This window comes from Sylvia atricapilla, chromosome 4 (assembly GCF_009819655.1).
Source record: "Sylvia atricapilla isolate bSylAtr1 chromosome 4, bSylAtr1.pri, whole genome shotgun sequence".
Lineage (NCBI taxonomy): Eukaryota > Metazoa > Chordata > Aves > Passeriformes > Sylviidae > Sylvia > Sylvia atricapilla.
Genome location: NC_089143.1, coordinates 72,185,359 through 72,208,385, shown reverse-complemented (window position 1 = coordinate 72,208,385; position 23,027 = coordinate 72,185,359). Strand labels below are relative to the sequence as shown.

Below are 23,027 nucleotides of genomic sequence, written 5' to 3'. Positions count from 1 at the left end.
TTTGCCTACCTCAAGAGCCTACTAAGAGGTGTAGGAAAACTGTGCTGCCATCTAGTCTGACTGCATCCTGAAACTATCTGTCTGTGTCTCTTCTCTTTGCAGCTGATGGTAGTGAAGCAACGGGAGCAGCCAGAGATGCTTTTCCGCCAGTTCCTAGTAGAAGACAAGAATATTTATGGAGGAGCCTCGTACGTGGATTTCCTCGTGTGCATTCACAAAGAGATCAGCCAGCTGCTCAGTTAAGGCCACTCAAGTAAAGTGTTCAGTTCCTTTTTGCCCTTGCAGGAGGGACAGTTTTGGGTGCCTGAAGGCTGGCCCACAGCTCCACCAGACCCAGGCCTTCTGCTGTGCTTTAGTGACCCTTTTCTGTGCTCTTTTTGTACAGTTTCATTTGATCCCACCTCTCCCTGAGTATTTTGCCTACTTCTTAAGCTTTAGGATAGGAAGTTCTGCACTCAGGTATTAATCTTCTGGGAGTCCTGACTCTTTCTCTGCGGGAACTGCCAGATTTCAGACTGCCAATGCTTAAGAGCATATATGGTATACATTTCTTAAAAGACAATTTAGAGAACTGTCAATTATTCCTTTTGCTAGTCATAAGCTGTACCAGAGCTGAGAAAGATGATCAGAATGTGCAGAGAGAAGGAAAAAAGACAAAACACTTCTTTTTCTAAGTGAGGACATGGACTTGAATCAGATTGGCAGTAAACATGTAGTTCAGTTTGAAGGATTTCAAAGTCCTTCTGTGAAGTAAATCCCTTTTTTCCTGGGAGGGACAAGTGTTGCTATCTATAGAAGCAGAGCTCTGGAGACCCTTCCACAGCCAGGATTATCCAAGAGACAGAAATGCCTCAGTTTTGTAACTGGACTTAAGTAAGTGTGACAACAGCAGGGATCACAGGAAGAACAGTAATCAAACAATCCTTTTGCCACCTTTGGCAGACGATGCCACACTATTATGGTACAATTCTGTCCACTTGGGGGCAGCAATTCGCTTAGCATACTATTTAATTACTTTTTTAAAATTGCACAGGCGTTAGGCCTTATTTAGTACATTTGCTAACTGGAATATTCCCAACACAATGCAGAGAAATGTGTCCCTCAAAATTTCAGTGGCAGACCAACTGTGGGGACAGTTGACACATTAACCAAAGGTTACTTGTGGTGCTACGAAGCCTCTTGTTTAATACTAGTTCTATTACAGTGACCTCCTCTCCCATGACTGATTTAATCACTGGTCACTGCTTTGAAAAACAAGCCTTTGCTAATACCAATACTGAAGGTAGACTTTGGAAAGCCAGAGCCTTTGGACAGCTGTTTACTTCAGATACTTCATTAGTCTCTCTGTCTCTTTAGGACCAATGCCTCTGAGCATGAGGTTTGAACTTTGCCAAACTTGAAAAGCTATTATTGAAAAAATTAGTGTTTCAAAGAAAGCCAAAAACGCTCAAAAGTAAGGTTAAGCCTTACTAAAGAAAAAGTGCCTTTAAACATCTTAGTGTTGCTACTTATATTAATTATTTAATACCCACAATAAGCAGTAAAAATGCAGCTTTTTGGTTCGACAGCTTATCTGTACAGTCAGTCCTATTCTTGTCATTGACCAAGAGCTCTTGAAATAAGTGACTGAATTAAAAAAGAGACCTCGGCCTGAATTCAGCTGCCAAGACAAGCACTTTTTAGCTGTAGACATTATCCTGTAAAAAGTATTTGTTGCCATTTCATTTGTAAAATGACACCAGCAACATTTGTGTAAAGAAATAAGCAATTATTAAATATGATCCGTGTGTGTGTTTATTCTTTCATGCATCCCGAATTCTCCAAGGTTTTATGGCCGTGGCATCCAGCAGTGAGTGCACTGTAGGTCTCCTGTGACTTTGGAGACAGGCAGCTTACATGGGCTCAGCCTTTTCAGTGTGTTTCTGCTCCTGAAATCACCCCTGGCTGTGGTGAGAAGGCACGATCCAGGTGGGGGTCCCCAGGAGGGGCTGTTCAGAGCCACGCTCAGGTAAGCCCAAACTGTTCACACTGCAGAGCTACTGCAGCAGTGGCCTGCCTGGCACTGTCACCTACAGTGACACATCTCGGTGGAAGAAACAGCCCCTGAGGACAGCAGTAGGACAGTGACAATTATCACACAGACATTCTGCAGGTGCAGTGCTTGGCTTCACCATGAACTGCAACATTGTAGTATTTAACTCAGCTTTACAGTAATTAGGCCTTCTTTTTTTCCTTTTTCATTGCTGCGATTATTATATTCAAAATTACTTTCTAATTCGTAGAACTTGCCCGCTTTCTTTTCAGCCCATGAGAATGACCCTGTTACGAAAAGCATTAATGCAGCTCTCTTGCACAGTAAATTGACACTGAGCCTGTTACATAGTTGCCATTTCTGTTAAAGCCATTAAGTTGCAACAACTTAATTTTTCAAGGAGGAACCCCCTTTTCTACTATATACAGAAAGAGTGGCTGTCACTTTCAGATTACACAATGCATCTTTATAAAGCCACAGGACTTAGAGATTTTTCAATGTGTAATGGGCTTGGAATGTTCATGTATCCTTTTTTAGATTGCTCTCTGGTTATTAAAATATATAGCAGAGCATAGAAAAGGAGCTGAATATTCTAAAAATAGTTCCATAGCGTAATGCCAGTTAACTTCCATGACCACCTCAAAACTGCTCATTGGTTTGGAGGCTGAATTCCACTCCTCTGAACAAAGCCTTCAGCACCTGTGACACACACAATGAACTGGTGCTGGGGAAGAGCCTCAGGCCCCTGGGGCCATGGGCTGCTGCCCAGCACTGCAGCCAGCTGCTGCAGCCAGCACTGCCAGAGTGTCAGCGTTCTGCACTGAGGGCTGATTTACACACAGTGTAAATCTCTGGGCTCGGAAATTCCCTCTGAAGCCCAATGCTGAGCCAGCCTGAGTACCCTGTCAGTGCAGGTGTTGAATCCTTCACTGAACTCGCAGGGTGCACGATAATGCAAGGACTGGAAGCCTCCTCCAGGATGGAAAGACATGACAGGATCTAGACAGGCACCCAAATCAGACTGGAGGCATTAGGCATTTCATAGACACGGAAAGGAGGAAACTCATCAGGCTTTTTGTCTTCCAGGACACCCTGCTCAAATTAAGTCTTCATTTGCTTGTGCTAAGTGAAATACTCATCAGCTCAGTGATTCTGAGCCTTATCCTCCTCTTCCTCTGGAAGTGTTACAAGTGAGAAATTAACTGACAACTACTGATGCGATTAAAAGGTTTTCATGTCTAGTCACCATTTCGCTATGGTCCAAATCCCAGTGACTAAGAAAATGGCCTGATATTTTTCCTGTATAATGGGGTGTGTGGGACTGTGTCTCACTCCAGTACTCCCTAAGTCTCATCTCTGTCCCCACAAGGCCACAGGCCAAGATTTGGGAGTGCACAGCCCTTGCCACTCTGACATGCCACCTTCAGATGAGCAGGGGCAGAGTTGTTCTTTATGGAGGACAAGTGCAGACGTGAGTTCCTTGTCCATTAACATCAGTTAAAACATTCCATCATTGCTCATTATCAAACTTTGCTGGCAAAGGTCCCTCATCCAGACAGCTCTAATCTAACGCTTGCTGCAGCACTATTTTTTTGCTTACAGTAATTGAGCCATTTCTGCTTTGAGTGGAAGGACCAATAAACCTCCATCACCTGACACTACCTTCTGCAGTCAGTGAAGGCTTGAACAGCACCACAGCTTCTGCAAACTGATACAGGAGCACATCAGATCCGGTTGTTTTCAACCCTTCTCTTCCATTTTGCCTAATTGTTAAGAGCAACCCATTTAACTGAACTACCAGCATTGGGCATGTAATTAAAAGGAGGAAATGGAAATTAATGTTTTCTACCCATTGAAAAACAGGAAAATATTTTTCCCTGGAACAAAAGCAGTGGTCCTAAGGTAAAGTGTCCTTTGTTTTTGAATAACAACATGATTAGGGCAGAAATCACCAAAAAAAGTGTCCCTACTAGGGCATTTACCTTCTCTCAGATGCTGTTCCATATAACCTGTGGCAGACTTCACCAATGACCAGATGATCATCACCTTTAAAATTCCCCTTCCCCAAATCCAGTCACTCTCCAGCTGTGCACATATGACAGAGGAAGAAACAAGCTGTAAACAACAGGCACTTTCCATTGGCACTGTGGCACTCCCCTGCTGAATACTACCAAAGCCAGGGAGTTCCCTGGCCCATCAAAATCTTCAAAAGAACAGTTCCCGTCTACAACAGCACAAGGAAACCACTGAGCAATTCCAAAACCTGAAGGAGAACAAACCCACAAAATATTAAGGCAGATATCTCAACATCCACTTTGATAAGCATGTTTAATAATCACTACTTTACAGGACAGTCATTTAAATGATGGGCTTCAAGAGAACCATGGAGACTTAAACGGCAGTTTTCCAAAACCCACACCGAAGACCTTGAGACATCAAAAGCCGGGTTTGTTCGGCCCACCAGGAACTGCACAAGCAGCTCAGAGGTGTGGCTTTGCTAAAAATGGCCACTGTAGGGAAGGGGGTGACTGCCTTTCCCCACTGCACTGGCTCAGTAACAGCCATTGCCACGGTGTGAAGGCAAAGGCAGCACTCCATTCCCTGTTCCCAGGCGATGGCACACTCAGCACCTCCCTCCAGCGAGGGCTCTGCAGGACACTGCTCTTCCCTCCCAGGGAACGAGGTGCTACAGACACACACTGGGGGAAATCCCACTCGGAGCAACCCAGACCTGGGCACAACCTCTGGGCTGCACAGAAACACAGAGCTTGGCGCTTTCCAGGAAGGACAACACACAACTGCACAGAACTACAACTCTCTCCACTAGTGACACGACAGGTGAGTGCATATACATCACAAATTAAAAACTTTTCCTAGTCCCAGGAATAATTTGGGAAATTTAAACCAAATAAGAAAAAATAGAATTCTATTTATTTCATTTGCTCCTTGGTTTCAGAGAAGTTAAAATAGGTGTCAATACAGACACAGCACTTTCTCAGACACACCAAGTGTGCTGTGGCTATGCAATTAAGAACTGCATTTCATGTCCACTCCACCACATTAATGCAAGTCAGTCCAAACCCAAACCTCCAAAGATGGAGCAGGAATCCATGTTTTGGAGAAAATGAAGTTGAAAAAGAAGTCTCCAGCTCTCAGGGTTCCTAAGGGAGAGCGAGGGGATTGTTTGTGTCCTACCCGTGGTGTGAAGGGCTGCTGCTCTCTGCTCTGAATTCAGTGCTGCCCGTGCAGGACACGGGCGGGCGAGGGGCTGTGCCAGACTGCAAGGCCGACTGTCTGGAACGCCGTGCACCAAAAACAATTGTAGAAGTCAGGTAGTTTGAGTCCCCAGAGGATCCACTGTAGGAACAACTAGACTACAGAGAAGGTCCCCAGCCAGGGCGTGGGGAGGCAGCCATCAGCCAGCTCCTCAGCGGGTGGGGAAGCCCCCTCGGTGGGTCCCCCCGCGGCCCCCTCTGAAGCCGCCCCGCTCACCGCGGAAGTTGGTTCTGTTCCTCTCCCTGCCCCTCTCCCCACGGCCTGCAGAAGTCCCTCCTCTTCCTCCTCCCCTGGGAGCACCCCCGCCCCGGTCCGACTTGGACTTGGGCGGCGGGGACTTGGGCCGCAGCCGCTCGATCTCCTCGGTGCAGCCGGTCAGGTGGGAATTGGGAGCCGTGAAATACGAGGAGTACGTCTCCGCGTTGAAGTTGCTGTTTGTGAGGGTGGGTCCCACCGTCAGCCAACCTCGGGAACAAAACCACAGTCAGCAGAAGCAACAACAGACTTCAGGCTTCTGTTGAACTTCTCCCAGTAAATGAACACTCAAGTGACAGGGAGAAACACTCACCTCCACATCAGTGGCGCTAAACAGAATGAAAAGTCACCTCCAGAGTTGTTGCAAAGTTAAGATTTTAGCAGGGTATTTCTATGGGCTTATTTTTCCTTTTTAAATTTTTTTTTATTTCATATAGCTGTGGCAACATTCATGCTATGCTTTCACAAGCCCCCACCCCTTCTTCCTACTTGTCCTTACACCACAACGTTTTTAAAACGTATGGAAGTTCAACCAGGGCAACCTGACTGTGAGCCACTGACAGCAGGACTGAACACCTGAACGATGTGTCCTGATCTGTATATTCCTGCATTTTGCAGTGTCTCCACTGTGAGACACTGCATCTTCAGGCACTGGCAACAGCACTAAGCTCATAGGGCTTGAAAATCAGATGGAGAAAGAAATGACTTTTCTGAGAAGTGTAAACATACGGGAGAAAAGGAATCTCAACTGGATTTTGTTATGCTCACTGATGAATTATACGCATGGATGAGCAAAAATAAAAACTCAAAAATAACAGAACTCTCTCTTCTGAAAAACTTTTAGGAATGATAGTTGTCATAAAGTTTTCAAACAGCAGTTCTGTGACGGACAGATCTTCACATACACCAAAGATGTATCTCCTTGAGAGCTGCTGTGTGACCTGTGCCATAGATCTGGACATGTCTTTAGGACCCTGACACGTTTTACTGTTTGATCCAAGCCGACAGAGCAGTTACCTGGTCGGATTGTGCTGTCCCTCCCGAAGAGGTGAAGCCGCCGCCGGCCGAGGCAGAAGTGCTCGATGATGTGGAAGATCTCCACGGGTTTCTCGATGTTGCCGATCTCGGGCTCCTCAGTGATGATGAGGTCGATGTCGACGTTGGCGTGGATGAAGTCCCCGTCGGTGCTGCGGCGCACGGTGCCCTTGATGCCCATGAGGCAGTGCTCCTGCAGACACACAGAGCTGTCCCTGTCACACCTACTGCCCGGCCAGGGGAGCACAAGGGGCAGCGCGGGCAGTTCTAAGCACACCACATCCCGCTCTTACAGGGGACAAAAGTCTGAAGCATCAACTAGAACAGAAACGCTGGAGCTACCAAAGGAGCCATTTGAGAACAAAGCAGAGCGGTGCTTTAAGCTGAAGCTTGATAAACTACACCGTGAGGTGGTAAAACTCAAATCAAGGCTGAAGTCAGATACTTGGACTTCTCCAATTCCGGAACCTTAGGCTGGAAAGGCTGAGAAGTCTCCACAAGGCAAAAGAGAAAAACATGACGGCAAGAGCAAGGAATGGTTATTAATTATGATTAATACCTGTATTAGTATTCTGACCCTAACTCTATTCATATATTACTTTAAAAAGCTTTCAGTCACAAAACAGACAGTGGAAGTAAGATGTACTTTTTCACACTGTACCTCTGTTAATGAAGTAGCCCTCAGAATTCCCCTCAGGTCCCTTTCTAGAAGATATTAACTGCATTAAAGCCCACAACCACCCTCACACTGTCCGTGCACTCTCGGGCAGGTCATGGCATTGGAAGTGCTCTTGAGCTGTGCCAGGCATTGCTTTCCTTCCTTCTACAACACTGCAGACTGATTTAGGTGAGTGATATGTGGCACCCATGAATGAGGAATCACCACAATTGTTCCAGGATGAAAAGAGGCTCCTACATACTCATTTCAAAGCTCTGTTTGTGGGAATATCAATCTTGCATGAGCGATGTTCCCCAGGATGAAATACTCTGACTCACTAAATGCCACCAGATGGCTCAGGAAACAGTTGCAGACAAGAGCACGCAATCATTCCCAAACTTTGGAAAGGGTTTGCAGAGTTAGTGGGTAAACATGAAAGGCCAACATCAGACCTGTCAAATCGATGCAGATGGTATTGCACTCATGCAACGCGGGTTTGGACCTGGAATTTACCTAAGTGAAAGGCAGAATACTGCTAATCAAATCACCCACCAAGCCAAGCCTCCGCAGTCTAGTCCTTAGAACTATCCCAAACATTGGACTTCCGCACAGCAAGTCCCTCACGAATCCTGGGACCCTCTGACAGGTGGCACAGCACCAAGCACCCATGGAGAGATGCCTCAGTCAAACACAACTGAACACATTTGCTGCTTGAGCACTGGCAAACACAACTGGCCAACAGTGTTTGTTTAGTCAGAGCAGACTCGCTCCATTTTCAGTGTTCACCACAAACAGCGACCTCAGCCTGCCCAACTCTCGCTCAATAAACAGAGAATTCCCCCAGACCAGAAACTATTTTTCTTTGCTAAACAAAGAAAAAGTCCCCTCAGATCCTCCTGTGTTAGTTTTGACCTTATCCTCATGAGCAAACTGCATGCATTTGCAGTACTATATGCAATAAACACGCAATATTTATACTTATAAATATTTATAACTAATACAACACACTTTCAAACAAACTTGAGATTAATGTAAACGCAAGCCAAAGGAAGATTCCAGATATCCTAAAGGGAAGTTTATACTCCTAACAATGGCCAATTTGAGACAGACTTGAGGATGTTTGATGCTAATGCATGATTAACAAATGAGGAATTCATTCACTTGAAATGAATAAATTGCCAAACAGCTCTCTGTACTCAGTAAAACTGCCAGTTACACTTATATATACCCAAACCAATTACTTATGAGTCCCACTTACATTTCTCTAAGTTTCTGAACAATAGATATTTGAGTCACAAACCAGAACACTTCTTTTTCTCTGCACCTCCTTCCATACACATCCTCCACAAAAAATCTTTTAAAAAGTGTTTGGTTTAAAGCTGACCCATTCTATCACTTGTGCTATTCAATCACCTCTAGGAAGGCAGGAGATGCTGTTTGAGCTCTGGTTCCCCCAGACTTCTCTCTGGTCCAAGCTCTGGGTACATACCTGCTCGTGTGCATTTAGAGCCAATAGCCAATCTTCTACAGTTATTTTTTATTAATAGATTCAGTTAAAATCTACAGATTTAAAGACTTCTTTTGCCATTTAATTTAGTCAAATTCTATTGCTAAGTTTAGTTCCATAAGATGTGCTTTGCAGAACAGCACTTGGGAGTCCTCCTGTTGGCTTTCTTACACGCCTGTCACCAACAGCGGGTGTGTCATTAGCACAGAGACAGAATGGAAAGAGGAGGAATGGAGCAAATCCTTTACCTTGGTTCTCTGGAAGACAGCCTTAGGGTCTAGAGTCTTGGTCTTGCCAGGGTTGTTCTTATTTGTTTTAATCCAGCAAATGTCCTCGCATCTTCTGTAACCCCATTTGCGCAGACACTAGATGTTATAAACAAGTAAAACAGTTCATGCTACACAAAAAACATCAAGTGACCTGAACTGAACACTCACTTAGGCACTTGACTTTTCTTGTTCAAGCACTGTCCAGCTACTACAAACCTGTCTGTGACCAAAGCCCATCTGTCTGTGACCAAAGCCCATCTGTCTGACCAACTTCAGACCGAAAAACAGCCAAAGCAAACTGATCAGTAACTACAGGCTGCCCTTAAACAGTTGTCTGTGAATTGTTTTCATAGAAAGCACTGCTCAAACTAAATAAAGAATGTTTCAGCACAGCAGGAGCCAACTGGTAATTCTTAGTGCAGCATCCCCAACACAAGCAGTGTTTCCCTGGCATGCAGAAAGATGACGATTCTATCTCAATTTATGAAACAGTAGGACCTTTCTCCTAGCAGGAATATTTCTGGCAGAAAACGACTGAGACTTCTGTTGAAGCAAGCTGTAACTTGGCAGCCTGCTCCTCTGTCGAGACACATACATCAAAGCCAAGACCCCAAGGAATTATGCTTCTACACATAGTCAATGACTCATCTGGACATTTACAGGATCTAAACAGTTAATGCCATTTAAAATCACATCTCCCCTAACACAGTAACAAAACATCCCTCAGGAGCTAGGGCCAAGAATTCTATACAGGGAAAAGTCAAAGATAAAAATAAACTCTTAAGCCTGTCCCTAATAAATTGAATTAAAACAACATCTTACCACTCGGCCGAGATCCAGACCCTCGCCTGAGCCGCACCACAGAAACACAAACGACCTTGGGGCTGCAATTTCTTCAATTTCCAATTTCATGATCTAGTAATAATAAGTGCAATAAAAGCATTCCTGAATTAAACACAAATCACCAGTTGTATCAGGAAGAATACTGAGTCTTGGGGCACTGCCACAGAAATGATCAGGAAGCACACGTGGGGGCCCAAGGGAAGCAGGGAAGAAATTCCTTGTTTTGCTTTGCTCATGTGCATGGCTTTTGCTTTCCCTATGACAGTGCCTTTGTGTCAAGGCATGAGTCTTCCAGCTTTTACCCTTCCAATTCTCTCCCTGATCCCAGTGGTGAGGGAGTGAACTGCCTGGGGCTGGGGAGGAAACATCACAAACAGAAATCCTACCTGTATAAAAGGTTCTAGACTTAAAAGACCAATACAACCCGCATGATCTCCTCAAATCTCTGCTTCGTTTTATCATTCTACTGGCAGCAAAAACATTTAATACAGCAGCAACAGTACTCTGTTTCTTTTCCTCTCTGTAAGTCCCTACATGAAGGTTGTGAAGACATTCTAAAAATCCCAGCTTAATTCCTATCACTAAACAGCAAAGACATTCTTCTCTCCATTTTCACATGCAGGAAAAGCAGCCAGAATTTATGAGGACAGTGGATCAACAATGGCAAATGAGTAACATTCAAGAGGAAATAACTTTGGATGCAAAGCATCTGTTAGTCATCATAAGTTGGAAGGATTAATCTTTAAGTTGCTAGCACATCCAATCAAGCTTCATTCAGTGTCACTCTGAGGAAAAATAATGCAGTAGGAGCCATTTTAAGAGGATGTAACTCCAAACTAGGAGGATGAGTCCTGCCTCCAACAGTCCAGTTTTTCTGTTAGGATGGAATGTTTTTTCCTTGGGCAGCACTGCCAGGCACCATTTTTGAATAAATACAAGAGAAAGACTTCCACAAGTGAGGTGTATCTATTTTGTTAAGTTTGTAGGGATTTTTACTGGTTTGACCATTAAAATTTCCTACCCAATCAACACTTGGAGAATGGAGGAACATCAGTAAAGCAAACTTACCTGCACTTTTTACTAGAAGACCAGCGTATTAGAAAGCATGCCTTAAGAATCTCAAGAATTTCAAGAAATTAAGCAATATTTTCAATGGGCATTAGGTTATTTCAACAGCCAAAAATGAAACAGAAAGCTCAGTGAAGGTAAGGGCAGAGAGAAAATCCACTATTACTAGGTTCAAGTTTTCAGCTAGGCTCAGAGAGAACAGAAAGTTGTATTTACTAAATGAAACTCAGAAACTATTTGCTTAAACAAATAATGCATGAGAATGCTCTTCACAGGAAAAAGGAACTTACGTCATCCCAGGTCCAGCATTTTTCATTGGCAGTAATGCCAGTCTCTCGGTAATATTCCTCCAGAGGTGGCTCCAGGAGAATCACATCGAATTTGGACTTCAGTTCCCTAATATCAAAGGCTTCCAAGTCTGCTTGCAAATACCTGTTTGAAGAGAAGATGCCAGAGTGCCTGGACAAGGTGCACTGGTGGCCTGAGAGCTACACTCCACACAGCCCTCCTGTGCAGCCAGTCAATAGCAGGGTCTCCTGTGCATCTCAAATGCTCTAAAGCCAGAGAGCCATTACACATCCTCACTTAACCAAGGCTGGATGCTATTGCATTGTGGTTTTTAAGTAGTCTTCATAGACAATTTTTAGGATTCTGACTTAGCAAGCAGGAAACAGATGCCCACAGACTGTACCACAATACCTAGTGCAGACTCACTGCACTTCCTGTACACCCGTGGACTATAACAGGAGGAAACATAAACATTTAAGAAGCAAACACTCGCTGCCTGGCTAACTGGGAAAGTGGCATATTTTTATAATTATTCCAAAGAGTCTAAATACTGGACACATGGTTAGTTTTTATATAGCATACATTTCTCTATATATTTCTCTATTCCTGTACCAAGCAGACTCTCCCCCCCACACTGATTCTATTAAATACACACTCACACACGCTCTTATGACTCTCTTCCACACCTGCACACCACTCACTGCTCCATCACTATCAAAAAATCACACTGCCCTCCCTGAAATTCATTTATCCTTCGTACAGCTGATCAGTAGACCACCACCTTCCCCTTCCCAAAAAGTGTGTGGAAGAGACTCCATTTGTATACTTGGCGTTGTCAGAAGGCAGCATTTGATTACTGGTTGTCCCCCTTCTGTACTTTCTGACCAAGACATGCCTAGCTTAAAGAGCAGGTTGAGTTCTGCTGTTTGCACTCAGTTGTTCAGACAACTATTTCATGGGGTTGGACGTGGCCATCATTAAGTCAGGTGAATTTGTGTGGTACAGATTAAGACTACTGCACATGACAAGCACAAGGTGAAGTTCAGAGAGGCCTGAATCCCTGGAGTAACACGCTGCACACTGAGACTGTGTCTGACGTCCAGCAAAAGCGCTGAGGTCATTCCAAATCAATAAGGACAAATGACTTCCAGTCAGCCTAAACAGCTTTGTCTGCAACTCCAAAGTAACATGTGGTTACTGATGGATACTGAGATAACAGCTGAACACTATACAAAAACCAGTTGCTACAAGAAAAGCTAAGGTTATATTAAGAGGCCAATTTTTTTAAGCTCGTCTTGTTATCATAAACCACATGATAACATGAGATTCACCACCACATGATATTATTTGACTTCCCAAATTAAAGCCTGCAGCCAAATCAGTTGACAATTTGGTCTTTAAAAAAAATCCAAGCTTTAGACTATAAATAATCATCACACACTGGAAAGAAAATCTAGTTTATACACTGTATTAAACATCTAGATTAAACTAACAAAACCAGAGTGATCTTATTCTTCTATGCTTCAATTGATTCATTTGTATACACAAACAGAAAGAGAAAATTTAAATTCTGAGCAGGTGCTGAAGATAAAGAGATTTGCAAAGCAGACAGCTAACTTCAAACAGGTCTGGAGAAGAAAGGCATTTTCCACAAGAACACTTACATGGGAGGAGTGTTAGATTTAGATATCAGCTCATCCTTCAATCTGATGAGCTCTCTAAGTTTTGGATATTCTTCAAACCTATCTGCTAAGCCTAAGAAGAAGAAAACATGAAGTTAACAACTACTTAACAGAGTAAATCTCTATCAGTTAAGCATTGTCCAGTATTCTGAATAGGTCTGAATGTTAATATTTAGCCTCATTTTAATTTTTGTTAGAGCAAAGCAAACCCTTTAAAGCAGTTTTTCATTCAGTACTTGACAAAAGCCTCCTACCCTCACCCAGCTAACCAGGGATTCACAACTCCAGTTACCAGAAGGAAGCAACCTTTCAGTTAAACTGAAAGTGCCAGGATGATGAAAGAAGGTATTTTGGTTTTCTCCATCCATAAACTTCTTTTAAGATCTAATTAACATTAGTTCACAGCACAGTCTGGGTAATCTTTGATGACTGTTTCCCAGGTGGCACGTGGGGTGTGGCTGGCTCCCTGAGGCAACCCTTACACTGAGATTTGGTGCTGTGGTGGCAGTCCTGAAGATCTGAACACATGTTCCTACATTGAGCATTATGAGGTCAATTTTCCAACCTTTCATGTGTACACAATGCAAAGGAGAGAACCCTCATTAGGTCTTTTGCAGCACACGTGGTAAAAAGGAAAATATACTTTGAATTCTATTTCATTCTCCCTTAGAGACAATGGGTTTGCTACTTCCAGCAGCAGGTTCAGCATAAACCAACAAGGTGCCATTCCTGCTCCCCAGGCAGTATCACTTCAGCTTTAGTAGGAGTTGTTTCAAAGGCTTCATGTTCATTTAAAAGTACAATTTGGAATGGTACTAATAAACTGGGGAAAAAAACCTCACCCAAACCCTTCATCTCTCTGCTGATTTTAATTCAAACTGAAGTCCCAGTCCCAGGAATGTGATGATAAAAACAAAGTTCTCAGTACCTAACCTTTATCATCTCTTGCTACCCATGCATAAAACACCCAAAAGTTATTTTCATCCTTTTCCTTACACATGTCACAGCTTAAAACTACTGCTGTGTTCTCCTGATTTCCACCACTGTGCTGCTTTCAGCCACTGAGAGTCCAATACCCCAGGGCAGCAGACACAGAAACCACTTATCAGCAGCTGAGCAACAGACACAAAAGCATTTTCCATCCAGACCCCTCAAAGTCACCAAAGCCAGAGCCACAGGTGTCTCCCTCTTTCCCAACAGCCACATCAAAGAGATGCAGCTGGGTGTCCTGGAACCCCTTGCTTTCCTTTGGGCCACTTCCACCAAGAGGCAGCAGCTGAGCAGAGCTGTGAGGACCACGGTGTGGTAAAGGTGTGCACTGGACACGGCTCAGCCCTGTGAGAGGCTCTGGCCCAGCTGCTGCTGCGTTCAGCTCCACACCAACAGCTGCAGGTGCTTTGTCCTGCCCCTTCCCCGGCCCTCACACCGCCGGGAGCTCAGGGCACACAAGAGAACTGCTGTTTCTCCCTGCTGCCTTCCAAGAGGGGTGCAGAACTGCCTCAAGCACCTAACTCTGAAGCCCAAGTGCTTTGGAGATAAAGATCCAATTGAGTCAAAACAGCCCGTTTTTCTTAAAAACCGCCCAGATGTGTTTCACAGAGCAGTCACAAAATATAGAGAAGAATAAACTAAAAGCCTCTGGAGGGAAACCAAACCTCTTTGGGCTGCCATCTAAAAACACAACCCCTTTGCCCTGGCAATCTTACACTTGATAAAATACAGAGAACTGTTGCATAAAACTGCAGAGAGAGATGTCCTGCTCCTTTTAAAAACCAAATGCCAGACACCTGTTCTAGGAAACAGGACCAAACCACGCCTTAGTTTTCAGCAAGTTTAAATTCAGGCGCTGTGTAGCATCATTTCAGTAACAAGTTATGCCTGGATACAAGTAAACTTGAAAAGCAACATCCTCTAAACCTGGGCATTCTAAGGAGCTGTCAGCCATCACCTAATTTAGCTGGGAAACACTATCCAATGGCTTCCTGACTTAAATGTCAGCATTTCCCATACTTGACATGCTTAAGAGGCAATACAGCCCAGCACCCAGGTGAACTGTAAACTTCCAGAGGTTTCGAGATCTCTTCATTAAACTCATCTACTTTCTGGATTCAAAAAAGATTTGTTTGGAAAACAAAAATCTTCCTGGTGAAATACCTTCAAGTAAAAGCAAGGGTGAGAGCCTTGGTAATAATGACCTCCTAAGTAACTGAAAATAAACCCATTCATATAGATGTCTACACTGATATGTATGCACACTGAGACAACAAGCTAGGAAGAGTTTGTGTTTCTGCACTTCCCAGAAACTAAGAAATTAAAAAAGGGGAAGAAGTGCTGTTGAATCAAATGAGTCATCTTCACACAGTAACTGCTGTGACATACCAACGTCTCTGATGAAGTTCTGGGGTCTGTGTCCTGTATCCACAAAGTGCTGGCAGTAGTCGTTGTGTGGGTTTAAGCTCTGAGTGCCCTGGAGAACAGGAAAAACTCAGTGAGAGCAACAGGAGATCACTGGACATACACAGACACATTGGATGTGTTAGTCTGAAAAATGGGAAAGGAGCAGAGTATCTTTTCCACATGCCTTTATAAGTCCCACTGGCCAAGATGCTTTTAGTTCCAAACCAGGCCCACACCATGCCTGCAGCTCATTGTGAGCTGCCTCAGAACAATGCAAACACCAGTCACAGTCAGATGTGTCACAGGAAACTTCTGTACCTCTGAGTCCCAAGCCACTGTTCAGCCTTTAAATCGTATTTCAGATCCCAGCAGTTGCAGAAACAGTTTAACACCACTAGGCCAGCTTTGACTACACTTCCAATTGCAAAAGCAGCTCACCTTAAGAAAGGTACTGGAATCTTTGTAAATCTCTTCCTCGTAGGGCAGGTTTTCTTCATCTTGCTGCAGCTCTACTTCATCCTTGGAAATAAAGCAGGCATTACAAGTGTGCGTACAAGATGGAACTGTTTCTGTCCTTAAGAAGCAGAAAGATAACAAGAAGTGGACCACCTACAAACAGCACATCCAGCTCCAGCGTTGGAGGGGGGGAAAAAAAGTTACCTATTCCCCAAAAAGTCTGCACCTCTCTCACTAATGAGGAGGGTGTTACTAGGAAAGGCCTCTGAAAGAAGAAAAAAAATAAGAACCCCTTCACTTCCAGCCCCTGACAGTGCTTTGCAAGGTGTAGAATTTTACATTTTTGTCTCACAAAACTTTCCTTCTTTAGACTGAAAGTTTATATTTTGTTGAAGTTCTTCTGCAGCAGAACTTCTGAGCATTTATAGCCACACAACAATCTCTTATTTTCCAGCTTTAGCCAAGTCCACACTTCACAGAAACACCTCATGGTACAAATCAGTATTTCATCTGGACTGTCCTTAAATGTAACTTTAACATTCCTGTTCTATGGCCCCAAAATTTACATTAAAAATATCTAGAGAGCCACCAACTGCTCATTCAACAGGTTTCTGGGATCTGTTACACCAATGTACCCTGAACATCCAACACAGAGTTCAGAGAACAGGAATTCAAGAGAGACTCACATCACATCACTTTCTGCCTTCCCACTGATCCTGGATCCAGTATAAAGACTGATAAAACACAGCTGAAGAACTACTAACTGATATCATCTGCCATATTATTACAGCTGTATTTACCCTGTGCTACATAAGCTGTCTGAATGCAGAATAAAAATTAAGTGTTGTCCCTCCCAGTTTTGATCCTTCTAAATGTCAAAATCTTTGAGTAAGCTTCTGTTATTTCCAAAGTGAAGCTTTGAACCAACTTCTGAAATGCCTGATGTGATAAACAGGTCACAGCTTCCCCTATCCTGTTCAGGTGATGAACTTAAGAGATACAAAGTCCTTTTGCTTGTCTCTTTAACCAGATCAAAAAAAAAAAAAATATTAATATCAGAAACAGTGTTTGCAAGGAAAAGAAATGTACTGACAAGCAGCAGAAAGTGTTATTCAGGCCAAAAAAAGAAAGCTGAAAGCTTGAGTTTTACTAAAAACTGCTTATACCATCCTAAGTTACACCTGTTTTCCTCTTCCCCCTTCCTCTAAATGTTGTCCTGATGATAAGCACCAGTTAGACACCCGAGTCATCCCAGTTCTCTTTGTGCCTTCAGTAAGTGATTTACAGAGTCCTGTGGCCCTCAACAAAAGCCCAGGGCACCAGCTTTCAAAGGGAAAGGACAGTCACAGCAGAGACAGAATGACAGCAGCAGTAACACAAGGTACCAGGCTGCTGTACATCAATTATCTGTGCTTTCCAAAGCATCTGCTGTAGTGTTAGGGAAACAAACTCCCCACAATACTCAAACACAGTTTGTTTCAAATGACTGGAGACACGTGGAATCCATGGTGCAACCAAGGCAGCTTTCTTCATCCTCCACAACAATGGCAGGGAAGCAGCCCACGCCCACAGGCCTCTGCTTGCACAAACCAAGCACAACAAGAGTCTCCAGTGAGGCTGGCAGACAGCAAAACAGAGCCACAAGTGGTTTGTCCTCCACACAGAGTGAAACTCCACAAACCACACGCTCACACAGGTTCAAACAACAGTTACATCACCTGGGAAGGCACCAGGTGGAACAGCACTCTGCTCCCAGAGGGTGGTGAAAAGCCTGGCAGCGGCAGCAGAGCCTCTAATCCTATTTTATGTCACTTCCAAACACAGACCAGGGAGCTCAACTAGCCTGGGACAACTGTTACAATTCCACAAGAAAAGAGTGCTTTAGCAGTTCTCCAAAACCACAACTCAACTTTCCGACTTTTAAACATCCATTACCCATTTTTCCAATAGTGCATCTCTTCCCTATCACCCACCCAAGGCTGGCAAGGCAGAGCCAGGCTCCAAGACTGGAGTCAAGCTCTGAGAACGGAGCCAGTGCTGCTCTCTGCTCTCACATCAGCCTGAGCCTTATGAAGAACCACACTATAAATTCACACATTCTACAGAACAACCGAAAACAGACACACTAAAAAAAAAAAACAAAACACCCACCAAAATTGAAACACTTTTTTTTCTTTTTTTTTTGCATCAGATGTTCCTACATGGCTGAGCAAAGTAAATACTTAGGCTTAAAATACTTCATCTTTTATGTCAAAAACCACCCTCACACAGGTTTGAGGGTACATTCACTTCCATCAAATCTGAAGCCAGGGCACAAAAATTTTAAATCACGTCAGAAGACTGACCTGATCCCATCACACAGAGCCCAACACTGCAAGTCAGGGATACAGACCCAATCACATCAGAAACAGCCCTGATTTTCCAAACAAAACTGCCAAACTTGCAAAACTTGTCCACAACACTGCTAGGTAAGTCTAGCATTGCTTTTGTCTAAGTTGCATTAAACACAATACAATAGGGCTTGACACCTTAAGGATCCAGATTTTTGTAGGAGTTTATATTACAAGATCAAATTTAACAGGCTCAGAGCTCAGGAAAAAGTTACATAAATGCAGATGGAATTTTAATGCTCTTATCTCCTTGCCAATAGGGAATTAGCAATGGCTGCAGGAAACAGCTGATGACTCCACTATAGATGTTCCACTCTGGGGTTTCAAGTTTCTTAAGTCTGTTCATCTGCTCGACTGAATTTTGTCTGAGCTACTGTTATTAAAATATTCTTCCATTTCAACAGCATAGAGAAAGTCTGGCCACTTGCAGGTGGTTACAACCCACCTCAGGGTAAGCCTTCTCCACAGTGATTAAGAAAACCTGAATGATAAGATTCATGCACTTAGCCAGCTCAAGTGACTTATCCATACACACTTTATAGGTAATTAGAATTTAGTTCTTTACCATGTACTTGCTGAAGAAGTAAAATTAATTGATATTCACTGACCACTAATGGAAGAATAAAAACCCTGCTTCATAAACACTCTCGTACTTCATGGTGACAATTTCTTTACTGAACAGGATGTAACTTACCATGTTAAAAATAACGTCAGTCCCTTTACACAGAGACTTGCAAAATCAACCATCAAAAACTATCCTGCCATACATTAACTTTTTGGTTTAGAAAGATAAAATACACTATTACAGAAAGACTTACACACCTGAACACAAATGTAACACGACAAAGGCTTTGTATTTAAAAAATTACTATTTCAGGCATCCAAGAGAACAGCAGACACTACATTATTTCACAAATACACTGGCATTGATTTGATTTAAGCACAGAAACAAGGCTATTAAGACATGGAAAAACAGCAGGAGGACATCCACTGCAACCAGATCCCAAAGCAAATCATAAAGACAGCTGTATCATAATCAAGCCTTTATTTGAACTCTTTCGGTCTCTCATCTTGGCCAAAACATCACATTAGGAGAAAGCTGTCAAATAGCTTTGGGATGAGCATTTGAAAAGTGAAGGGTATGAGAGCCTGACATTCAATGCCCATGGAGGCATTCTGGTTTGTTTTTCTCAACCTAACTCTTCCTGGACATTTTGGACACTTAAAAGAACACCCCAAACCAAGCCTCTTACTTTCGATTCCCTCAGAAGGCCTTGTTTCTCCCACTCACCCAGCACTGCATTCCTTGGCACTGCACAGAAGGGTCAGAAGGCCCCCTCAGCCTCCCCTGGCTCACCCCACGGCCTGAGCCTGCTGCTAACTGCAGCCTTTCTTTTGACACAACGGAGCTCTGGTCAGGAGTCTTTCTGTGTGCAGCCAGGCACACACACGTTTCACCACTCCTCCCCACAGCCTGCCACGGCTCCGTGCTGCTCCCTGTGGGCACTTACACCTGGGCCTGCCTCTTCAGCCCCCACTCTGGGCTCTGAAGGTACAGCTCAGTCACCCTGTCACACCCCAGGTGGACCGTGTAGCATCGATGTCCTCTCACTGACACTTCTGCAGGGGAGGGCAGCAAGGGACTGCTTCCACCACTGTGGAACACACGTATGAAAGGATCTATACACATCACATTTATTTTACTACACACGCACATTTCTAACTACCTCAGGGACACAACACCAGAGAAAAGTACCTTTTTCCTCTTTTTCTTACCTTATATTCTTCAATCTCTTCCTCATCAGCTTCTCCCTCATCTGGATATTTCCGTTTTGCATTTGGTGCAGAAGTATCATAAGCAGCCCTATGAAGAGCCAAAAATCCTCTTAAGAAAGTTTCTGCCTCCAAAGGAAAGTGTTCAGGAATCTTTGATAATATGCTTTGACTGCATGTTACAAATTTGAAACTATTTCAAAACATCATACATGAAAAGCTATTCCTCTCTCAGTATATTTGAGTTCAGCATAACTTACTAAAGAGTCATTCCCTTGCCCTTCTCATTTTTCTCCTCTCAAAAGCACAGCTTCTTTCAACCAATGCAGTATATCTACAGAATTAAGCTCATTCCCTTCCCCTTCTCCTTGTTGTGTTCTAAAAGGTACAGCTTGTTTTACCCCAAAGCAGTTGGCCACAAAATGAAGCCTGTTCGCACACATGTGAGAATAGATACAGAGTACCTGCTGTCCTAGACATAGCCGTAGTTTCCTGAGAACGCTCGAACTGAACCGCCCTGAACTGTGCTGGGCAAAGGCACCAAGGCCCTGGGGCCCAAGCGGACGGCCCATTCTAAATTCAGACCTCCGTTTTCCTACACAGTCGCTTTTCAACACCAGAAACAAAACTCAGCCTGTATTTCCAAGCCGCTCTTAGAAGGGAATACCTTAGACCTACCCGTCTCAGTGACCATCCCGATTTAACCGATTACTGAATTTTCTTTCACCGAGTTCAGCCCCACGGCATTTCCCGGGCCTCACTCCCCTCGAGCCCCTAGTTCCGCACAGCCGCTCCGCTCCGACACCGACCTGCAGGTTTCCCTGGTCTCCGCGATCTCCCGCTGCTCATCCTTGCTGTTGAGCACGGCGCCGATGCTGTCCGCGTTCTCGGCCCCCAGCTGCACAGCGGGAAACAGCCGGTCAGGCCGCGGCCAGCCCGGCCCCTGCCCGCCCCCGGCCCCTGCCCGCCCCCGGCCCCCGCAGCGCCCCGCCGGCCCCGCTGCTCCGGCCGTACCTGCTGCGCCAGGAGCTGGCGGCGGAGCTTCTGCCGCTCGCGGATCTCCTGCAGCCGGCTGTTCATGGCCCGCACCGGCCCCGGGCCCGCGCTCCCGCCGCCGCCGCCGCCACTTCCGCCGACGTCACTTCCGCTGGCGCACAGCCGCCGGAAGTGGCGGCGCGGCCGGGCCGTGCTCCCTGTGGGTGTGAGTGCCGCTGCTGTGCGCCCGCCGCCGCCGGGCCGCCTGCCGCCTCACGCCGTGTCACAGCTCTGAGCGCTCAGGCGCCTGGCCGCGCTGTGTAAAGTACGTCCTTGGTATCCAATTCCAGTATCCCCCGTGGCTGTTCGTAGGGTAACCTTCATGTTGTGCTTTCGTCTCCTGATCCTTCAGAAACTTCCGCTGTGAGGGAAGAGACTCTTTGAAGCTCTTTTGGTCGGATTTTTGGGTTTTCCCTCTTCCCCCCGTCTCCCCTCTCCTCTGTACTGTCTGTCTGGGAATGTATGTAATCCATATTTCGTGCTGACTTCCTGAGAACTACTCAGAACGCAGTGAAGAATGCAGATGGAAATACAGCCTGCAATAAACGCCAGTCCCTGCTGTCTTACAAAACGAAACTTCACACAAACAAACAACCAACCCAGAAAAGCCCGTTACAACTTACCCGGCAGTTCCGCTCACCGCTGAGGCTCGCTGTCCCGGCACGGGCCGGTTCCTCCCGCAGCTGCCGAGGCGGCGATGTGGCAGCCCGAGCTGAGCAGTGACACTCGGCAGCACACAGCGTGCTGTGCCTCGCTGGTCCCTGCGTGCTGGGCAATGGCACGCTCCAGTGACACAGGAGGTTACTCTCCTGTTTCTGAATGTGCTGTCTATACGGTGTGCATGACAATGGCACTATGCAGGTCACACGGTCACACTGAAAACTGAGGAAGATGCATGAAGAGAAGGAAATGAAAGAAGTGCAGAGTAATACAGAAAGAAACCATTTCCAGATACTCGCATTTCTCAGGGACAGAATAGCCTGGAAATAGGATGGTCCTTTTGAAATGTGAAAACCCTACAATACCAGAAGTTGTTTTTTCTATCTCCTTAGGGAATACACGACTAATTATACTGTCCTATCTATGGAGATGTTATGGGGAAAGAAATGCTCACTAGCTGTCTCATACTACTGTACAGTGCTTTGATATTGTTGGCTGTAATGAATACAGTAGAAGTCTGCACAGTAACAAAATCACTTCCTCCTGGATGTGATCTGATGAGGTTTGTGGGAGCCTGCACTCCATTTTTAGAACTGGTTGCTAAGACGAGCTGATCTTTACAAACAGTAATGGCTATGAAGATGTTCTGCTGTGTACATGCACTCTTACAAACAAAAAAGCTGTACTTTTGCAGAATACTCCATGCTTTTCTTCTCTGTGCACGCTGTGATTTCAGCTCTCCCAGCCGACTGTGCTCCCGTTCAGGTATCAGACCAAATTCTCGCTGGTCTAGTGGTGGCTGAGGAGTTGTGAAACTGCCATCAACTCTGATCCTTCGTATTTATGAAGGCAATTGTTTCCTCATCCTGTTTTTATTTAGCAGATTATCCCTGAGTACCTTACCTTTCACTTCTCTTGACTGACATGCATTCAATCTTTTGAATTATTTCTATTGCTGCGATAATTTTCAATTCAAATCCTGTCCTCCAGCCTACTTGTGTCTGCTTCCAGCGCCAGGTGGTTGTGCAATAAGCATTCTCTGCCACTTAGCTTAACCATTTATGTCATTATAAGTATTTATAAACACTAACATATAACGACACAACTTCACACCATTTGGGAATTGTGTTACACCGACACATATTCAAGTCTAGACTACTCCATTTGGCAAAAAACTGCTACTTATTTTGTGTCAGTAGAAATTATTGTAAAAGCTACACGGAATTAGACCAAACTGCTTAATTTAGGACTGTTCTCTCATTTTAATTGTTCTTCACAAAACTCAAACGACATTGTGCCCTATTAGATGCTCAATAAATTCATAAACTAAAAGCACCAAACAGACCAAATAAATGAAATGAGAAAGTTCATCTCTTAACTCAAACCAGATGATTAGAAGAACA

At 44.5% G+C, this 23,027-nt stretch overlaps 3 protein-coding genes across 5 annotated transcripts in view; 1 reads left to right on the top strand and 2 right to left on the bottom strand.

Annotated features, from left to right (window-relative positions):
• Positions 1-1,779, top strand: part of SEC24D (SEC24 homolog D, COPII coat complex component) — a 38,153-nt gene extending 36,374 nt beyond the window's left edge. For both annotated transcript variants that reach the window (XM_066318423.1, XM_066318422.1), the window contains exon 22: positions 103-1,779. In XM_066318423.1, coding sequence (XP_066174520.1) covers positions 103-243 — 141 coding nt within the window. In that variant the 3' untranslated portion in view covers positions 244-1,779. The remainder of the gene's footprint in view (positions 1-102) is intronic.
• Positions 1-23,027, bottom strand: part of SYNPO2 (synaptopodin 2) — a 295,612-nt gene that overhangs the window by 130,062 nt on the left and 142,523 nt on the right. The gene's annotated exons all lie outside the window — the stretch shown is intronic.
• Positions 4,342-21,039, bottom strand: METTL14 (methyltransferase 14, N6-adenosine-methyltransferase non-catalytic subunit). 2 transcript variants are annotated; one of them, XM_066318424.1, is made up of 11 exons: positions 20,944-21,039; positions 20,739-20,827; positions 19,933-20,020; positions 15,749-15,829; positions 15,293-15,380; positions 12,896-12,986; positions 11,234-11,375; positions 9,855-9,947; positions 9,012-9,128; positions 6,581-6,791; positions 4,342-5,773 (listed from the first exon to the last, which is right to left on the bottom strand). In XM_066318424.1, the coding sequence occupies exons 1-11, from the start codon at positions 21,007-21,009 to the stop codon at positions 5,460-5,462; spliced, it is 1,380 nt and encodes a 459-aa protein (XP_066174521.1). In that variant the 5' UTR covers positions 21,010-21,039; the 3' UTR covers positions 4,342-5,459. The 2 variants fall into 2 exon arrangements, with proteins under 2 accessions (XP_066174521.1, XP_066174522.1); XM_066318425.1 differs by lacking the exons at positions 9,012-9,128; positions 9,855-9,947.

Bases quoted from the DNA above. Each gene is read 5' to 3' on its own strand.
- METTL14 (XM_066318424.1), bottom strand. From the start codon at position 21,009: ATGAACAGCCGGCTGCAGGAGATCCGCGAGCGGCAGAAGCTCCGCCGC. The intron at 11,376-12,895 runs GTAAGTGTTCTT...CTCTTCAAACAG, and splicing joins AAATCTAACACTCCTCCCAT to GTATTTGCAAGCAGACTTGG. The intron at 9,129-9,854 runs GTAAGATGTTGT...TATAACATCTAG, and splicing joins GTCTGGATCTCGGCCGAGTG to TGTCTGCGCAAATGGGGTTA.